At 33.3% G+C, this 7,230-nt stretch overlaps 1 protein-coding gene across 1 annotated transcript; it reads right to left on the reverse strand.

Annotated features, from left to right (window-relative positions):
* Positions 1-2,050: 2,050 nt before the first annotated feature.
* Positions 2,051-5,571, reverse strand: LOC149567439 (putative xyloglucan endotransglucosylase/hydrolase protein 10). The gene is made up of 4 exons (XM_089820630.1): positions 5,104-5,571; positions 4,913-5,013; positions 3,575-3,768; positions 2,051-2,709 (listed from the first exon to the last, which is right to left on the reverse strand). The coding sequence occupies exons 1-4, from the start codon at positions 5,276-5,278 to the stop codon at positions 2,316-2,318; spliced, it is 864 nt and encodes a 287-aa protein (XP_089676756.1). The 5' UTR covers positions 5,279-5,571; the 3' UTR covers positions 2,051-2,315.
* Positions 5,572-7,230: the final 1,659 nt, after the last annotated feature.

Consider the following 7,230-nt stretch of genomic DNA (forward strand, 5'->3'; position numbering starts at 1 on the left):
AATGGTATATAAAAAGGCCTTTGATTAGATTACTTGTCACCAAGTTCTTATATGAAAGAGAGAACAACAAATACATGTATTAAAAAGAGAATTAAATTTTTCTTATATGTTCTATTAAAATTTGAAATTCATTTGATTCTTAAGGTTTGATCTTGCATCTATTCACTATTTTACCATCAACATGTATACTTTACTTTTCTAATTTATAGATACACATATTCACAGAAATAAATTAAATATATATCTTTTAAATTATATAGAAATTGAACTCTTGAATCTCTCAAAAAGAGAGAGTTGAAATTAGTATAATTATATATAATATGTCAATGAGATATAACATATGCTATATAATATGGCAAGGGGTTTTTTTATTGTTAAATTTGCTAATGCTGATGACAGAAATGCCATCCTGGGTCGTGGTTTCTCTTGGGAGGAAAGGTTTCCCCTGATGGCCAAACCTTGGTTTTCAACATTTAATCCGACTATTGAAACTTTTGATAAGATTCCTCTTTGGGTGAGGTTACCAAATCTTCCCCTTCATTTCTGGTAGGATTCCGTACTGGAGGCTATAGGGGATGCTCTTGGGGATTTCATATTGGTTGATTCAATTTCTTCCAATGTCTTTAGGAAAACATATGCTCGCATCTTGGTGGAGATAGATACCTCCAAGGGGCTTCTAGAAATGTTGAAGTTGGCTTCTCCAAATGGTTCTTGGATTCAGCTGCTTGATTATGAGGGTATTCCTTTCAGATGCAAGAAATGCCATAAGACCGGCCATCTTGTTGCAAGTTGCTCCTTTGACAAGGCTAGATTGAAGAAATCACCTTCTTGGTGGTTGGGGTTTTAGATGATCACTATACGGTTCATAAGGTTTCTATGGAGTTGGATGGTTCAGATAGCTCTTTGCATATTGATCTCTCCTTGGCTGAGGATTCTGTTGTTGTTTCTGATGATTCAAAGGTTGTCCCTACGACAGATTTGAATTAGAATGTTGTTTCTAACTCATCGCTTGCTGTTGTCTCTGCTGATTCGATTGTTGTCGCTTTGACAACTTTGGATCATAATGTTGTTGATATCCCTTCTATTACTAACTCTGTCCAGAACACTGTTGATGAGGGGTTTTTGGGGGTCAGTAGGGATTGGCAGAAGGCTTTTGGGAAGGTAGATGATGGTTGGACATCAGTCAAAGGAAAAAAAGTCAAATTTGTTCCTTCTTTTGATATGTCTTTATGTTCTCAAAAGACTGGACCAAAATGTAAATCTTGATGGTCTGTTACTTCTTGGGCTGTTTGGCCTCTTGTTGGGAACTTTGGTGTGTCCCTCTATTTTGTCAGGTGGTTTTCCACGGTTGTATTTTGATCCTCATTGAAATATCTTTCTTGCCCTTTGTAAAAAGGTTTTAGGTCCTTTCAAAACCTGTTTTTACTTAATCAAAACATATGCTATTTTAAACAGGTCATCGATTACATTAAAGAAAATTAAACAACATAAAGTAGGGACTCCATGTTATTTAATTAACTAAAGGACGTTGATAGATTATCAGAAAAATAAATAATCTTAACTTATGATTCTAAAAATGTTTTGATGGATTAGACTTGAAAGTAATGATTTTAAAAAAACTTCTTATTAGATTTTGGGTCATGCACTTCTCATGTGAAAAACCAAAAAATGAATTACACGTATTAAAAAGAGATTACAATTTTCTTATAGCTCCATCGAAATTCAAATCTCATTTGACACTAATTATTAGACTAGTGAGAATTCTTCATAAAAATAAAAATATAATAAAATATATTTATTTCAAATTATATATCAATTGTAATTGTGAATACCTTGAGAAGTAAGTTGAAATTAGTAACCATATAACATGTAGAAAGAAAATAACATAAACTATCTTGCATAGGTTAATTTGATAGAGATCCTAAGTTCAAATCTTATAGAAATATACGCCTCATTTGTAACGCAATTAGGTGTCTCCTACATGAAATATGGAGTAGCTCCAATTACTTATAAACTACCTTAAACTTAGATAAGATCACTAGATATCATAGACCATAAAAACCTCTTTCTTCTCTTATTTCTCTCTTACATTCATATAATAATTATAACTTTTGATAACTTTCCAAGATAAGTGCTATACATAATGAATAAGGATAAGGTGGTGCATTCTCTTATTTCTAAAACAAAGCATCTCCAACAAAGGAGAAAGGAATAAAGACAGGCATATAAATACTAAGCCAATAAAACAATTTCAAGCTTTCTCAATCATACTAAATGGCTTGAAACAAATTCTTCCCACCCAATAATGGGAAAAGCTAGAGCTTGTGGGCACATTCAGTGGGAATTCCTCTGGTCTTGTCATTGCAATAGTCATAGATGAGGAAATGGGTTCTACTCCACCTCAGCATCATTTTGTCCCTGGAAGTGAGGAATGCATACTTTCTCTCATTCCACCAATTCTTCACGCTGCCACCTTTGCAGAATCTGGGGTTGCCATTCCACACACATCCGTCTATGTAGAACTCTGTGAAGGCAGCCACAAATGGAGCATTGTTCCTCCATGTGATCTTTGTTTTCCCTCCGTTTGTTGCCCAATCCTCGCCATTCCAGATGCTTGCATACAATGACATGGGCTGCCTTCGTGGATAAGCTATGCCCAACTGTGCGTTGTTCTTGTGTGCTCTGATTAGGACTCCATCCACATAAAATCTGCACCCATTACAATGCCATTCTTTAAGCATTAGCATTCTCATTGAATCCAATTCAGTTAAAAAAGTTATATTAAGAGTGTGATTTTGTCTATGTTTTAAATAGATGCCTCCGTGTGTAAGATTGTTTCATATTCATCTATATTTGTCCACATTCTATATTTCATAATGATATAAGATTGTTTTGAGTATTGATTACAATCTAAGATTGCATTTTGATTCATTTGTGTTTATTTTTCAATTGATGTTTAAGATCATTATAGAGTGATGATGAATTATAGAGCGTGATACTAAAAAGAGATTGAAAAATGAACACATGAATCTAAAGACAATCTCTTCTAATTGTGGACAATGGTTGAAAGAAGGGAAAAAAAAGTCTTCCAAAACATATTCTTATAAACTCTCATGTTGAAATTGAAAGTGTACACTTGCTAGATTAGGTCATAATATTGTATAGTTACTTTTGAACACCTTTGCTACAACTATGCTATTTGATTGGTTTTTGTTTGTCCACATCTTTGTAAAAGAGTAAGGACCCATTCAAAATCTCCTTAACATTAATTAAAACAATCTTATCTAATTTACATAGATGACAAAGAAAAACCCAGCAAACTATTGAAGTTGTATAAGTTCAACACACTCATAGAATATGTTATTGGTTCCAAAGCATGATATAAGTAGGAAATTGAGGAGAGAGGTCGAACCAAAGGTGGCTCCTCTTGTTTGACTTGTTTTTGCTTACCTACATCTTTTTTAAAGAGTTGAGAGCCTTTCAAGATCTCCTTAGCAATTATCAATTTTTTTTTTCTAATCTATATAGATGACAAAACACCCATGCCAACATTATAACAATTTAATGTACTCACAAGATATGGTATCGGTTCCAAAACACAGTGTAGGTATGAAATTGAGTAGTGGGGTCGAACCAAAGACCAATCCTTTGTTCCCTATTGCCATAACCGTCTGAGAAAATATTTGTTTGCATGATGTATTTTTTTCCCACCACGTTTCCAAGAAATTCAATATCTATCTCGTCTCGGTTAGGCTGATTTGAATATAACTGCACAACAAACAATCTTGAAATTTTAATGACAATCTCAAGACCAAAAATATGTAAGGAACAAAGAGTCTACTCCATAGGCATTTTCAAAAAGAAATGAATTTTGAGAACTCAAATGATATGAGTAAACAATCTAAAGAACTAAGAGCCACACCCCTAACACATTTTCAAGAAGAAATAAAATCTAATGATCTAATGAAGTCCACAAGACCAAACAATCTAAAGAACCAAGAGTTGCACCCTTTGTACATTTTTTTAAGAAGAAATGAGATACAAATTCTTATGACATAAGACCAAACAATCTAAAGAACCAAGATCCAAACCCTTAACACATTTTCAAGAAGAAATGATGTTCAAGAATTCTAATGACATACCCAGACCAAACAATCTAAAGAACCAAGGGCCACATCCTTAACACAATTTGAAGAAAAAATAAAATTCAACAATTCTAATGATATACACAAGACCAAGCAATCTACAGAATGAAGAGCCGCACCCTAAACACATTTTCAAGAACTGAAATTCAAGAATTGTAATGACATCCACTCGACAAAAAATCTAAACAACCAAGAGCCACACCCTTGACACATTTTCAACAAGAAATTGGATGCAAGAATTTCAATAACATTTACTAAATCGAACAATGTGAAGAACCATGAGCTCCACCCTTAACACATTTTCAAGAAGAAATGAATTTCAAGAATTCTAATAGCGTACACAATACCCATCAATCAAAAGAACCAAAAGCTTCAATCTTAATACTATTTTAAGAAGAAATGGAACTCAAGATTTCTAATAGCATAGACAAGACCAAACATTCCAAAAATAAAAGCCACACCCTAATGAAATTCAACAAGAAATAAAATTCAAAAACTCTAATGAAATATAGAAAGGCAAAATACTCTATAGAACTAAATGACAATATATTTTCTAAGGAAAAATAAATTTCAGGAGTATTAATGACATCTACATAAGCAAACAATCTAAAACATCAAGACCCTCACCCACAACACACTCTCAAAAAGCAAAATTGAAGAATCCTAATGACATCCAAGAACCAAACAATCCAAAACACCAAAAACTACATCTTGAACACATTTTCAAGAACAAGAACATATTCGCAATTCAGTGGAGGCATCCTTACATAGTAGGCCACAACTGTCCCGGCTGAATTTCCCGGCGGGAGCTTTAACCTCATTTCAAACTTCCCAAACAGATACGCTTGCTTTGAAGCAAAACCAGCGCCTGAAAACGCAAACTCAAATTTCAATTAACCTCAGAGGAATTCATCTCTGCAAATAACCCAAAATTCCGAACACCATTGAATTGTCTTACCTGAACGCCTGTCAAGAGAAATCAGAGCAGTACGGCCGCCATTGAGCCTTTTAACATGATCAGGAGCCCATGTCACATAGAAATCATCATCAAATACTCCAGAGGTTCGAAGCCCAACACTTCCCCATATCAGCCCAAGCAAAGCCAAAACAAAACTCAATCCACCTTTCTTCATTGCCGTTTCTGAATCTTGCAGGCAGAAAAAATCTCCGAAACTTCTTTAATCCAGTGATGAATTGATTGAATTGAAATGCCCACCAAGCAAATTATGAACTTGTGGGCAGCAAAGATCTCTCAAACTTGTATGATGAATTGATGAATTGAAATGCCCACCAAGCAATTTATAAAACTTGTGGGCAGAAAAGATTTCCGAAACTTGTATGATGTAGTGATGAATTGAAATCCCCGCCAATCAATTTATAATCTTTGAAGATAGCTTGCTTGGAGAGCTTGCGCCGGATTCAGTTTTTTATGGGCATTCATGAATGAATATGAGAAGGGATTTGGGAATCCGACCAAGCTCTCCAACCAAGCTATCTCATCTTTTGTATATTCTTTGAGTACAGGGAAGAAACAGAGCAAGATAACCAACCAAGTTATATTCAAAGTGAACTCGTTATGGAAAGCACAAAAGGTTTGTCGGTCTGACAGAACTTACTTGGAAACTATAAAGTCAAAAACAAAGTGTTCTGGTTCAGCCTTCTTGGAAAACTGCTCGCTATTTTTTCCTTATTCTTAAACATGATGACATGGAAAACGACTACATTTCTTTGACTAAGTGCTGTGAGTGCATTTTTTTGTAAAAGGAAGTTCTCATATTGCAAAACAATTGGCATTTCATTGTAAAAAGAAATTCTTACATTGCAAAACAATTCATGTTAAGAAAGGAATTTGATGTTCAAGGTTGTCTTTTATTCCTCCTCGCTTTTTATCAGTTTTTAATTTGTATTGTAGAACTATTTTGAATTTTGCAGTTGAGCCTTTTTGATAAATTATTTTGTGGAATATGGAATTTTTGTTACAAATTGGTGGTTTGCATAAATAAACATTGTTGTGTACTTCAATGTTTACACCATTTTAAATATGGTAGTATTAATAATATTGGTTTTTAATAATATATTTTAATTTGATAATTAAAAGAATTTAGACTTATCTAAGTTCAACGGATTATAACTTTTTAGTTTTTCACTACAATTTACATAAATAAAACTTGAATTTTTTAAATTGGCATATGAATAATTTTTCCAATGAAACTTTGATGTTTCCACATTTTATATGATATATAATCTTAAAAAAAAAGAATTCATGTTAATCAAATAATACGAAGCACTTGTTACTTTACAGTAAAATATGTTCTAGCTGTTCAATACTCAACATGCTTCTAGCTCTATCAATTATGATTTTATTCATCATTATAACTAGATCATGTTGAGATTGAGAGAGATTGCTTAGGTAGTAGACACGTTGTATTGATGAAATGTTTTGTCATTGATGTCAACATATGTTTTGAGGTTGCAGAAAGATGTAGATTTTCTATGTTACAAGTCATTGATTAATTCAATACGAGCAATGATTGTTAGTTATGGAAATGGGGACATACTTTCGTGTTGTTGGAGAAGTGTGGACATCATGTTTATGGTCGTTGTATTTTATGTGATATTCTAGATGAGTTACAAAAGATTTAGTGAAGACTGGTAGCAGACCAGTGAGCATAGAATTATGCCATAGGTAGTTGCAGTATATCACTTGTAGCTTGATGACGAGTAGGAATAAGTGTTGGTGAACATATAAGACAATAACAAACTCTTTGGTGCATGTATGCTTGGATTGTTGGATTATTTGGTTAGTTCTAGAAAGGTCATTGATGTGTAATGTGCAATATATTTTACTAGCAGTTGACTAGATCATAATAATGTGTTATTTATTATTGATAAGTGGTAATTATGTATTGAAGCGTGTGAAATACTTCATGTTATGGTTGTATAATTGCTTAAGAAGGCACACATGCCTTAGCATGGTTCTATGTATTTAATTATGCATTAAGAAATCCCTAACACGTTGACCTAATTGATTTTGTAATTGGTATAAAGGGAAGCTATTTACATCATTTGTAATATGTGAATGTGA

Source organism: Cupressus sempervirens, chromosome 3 (assembly GCF_028749045.1).
Source record: "Cupressus sempervirens isolate cs-2001-9-10 chromosome 3, ASM2874904v1, whole genome shotgun sequence".
Classification (NCBI taxonomy): Eukaryota; Viridiplantae; Streptophyta; class Pinopsida; order Cupressales; family Cupressaceae; genus Cupressus; species Cupressus sempervirens.

Bases quoted from the DNA above. Each gene is read 5' to 3' on its own strand.
- LOC149567439 (XM_089820630.1), bottom strand. From the start codon at position 5,278: ATGAAGAAAGGTGGATTGAGTTTTGTTTTGGCTTTGCTTGGGCTGATA. The intron at 5,014-5,103 runs GTAAGACAATTC...TTGCGTTTTCAG, and splicing joins TTCTCTTGACAGGCGTTCAG to GCGCTGGTTTTGCTTCAAAG. The intron at 2,710-3,574 runs GTGAGTACATTA...TAATGGGTGCAG, and splicing joins TGGAACCGATACCATATCTT to ATTTTATGTGGATGGAGTCC.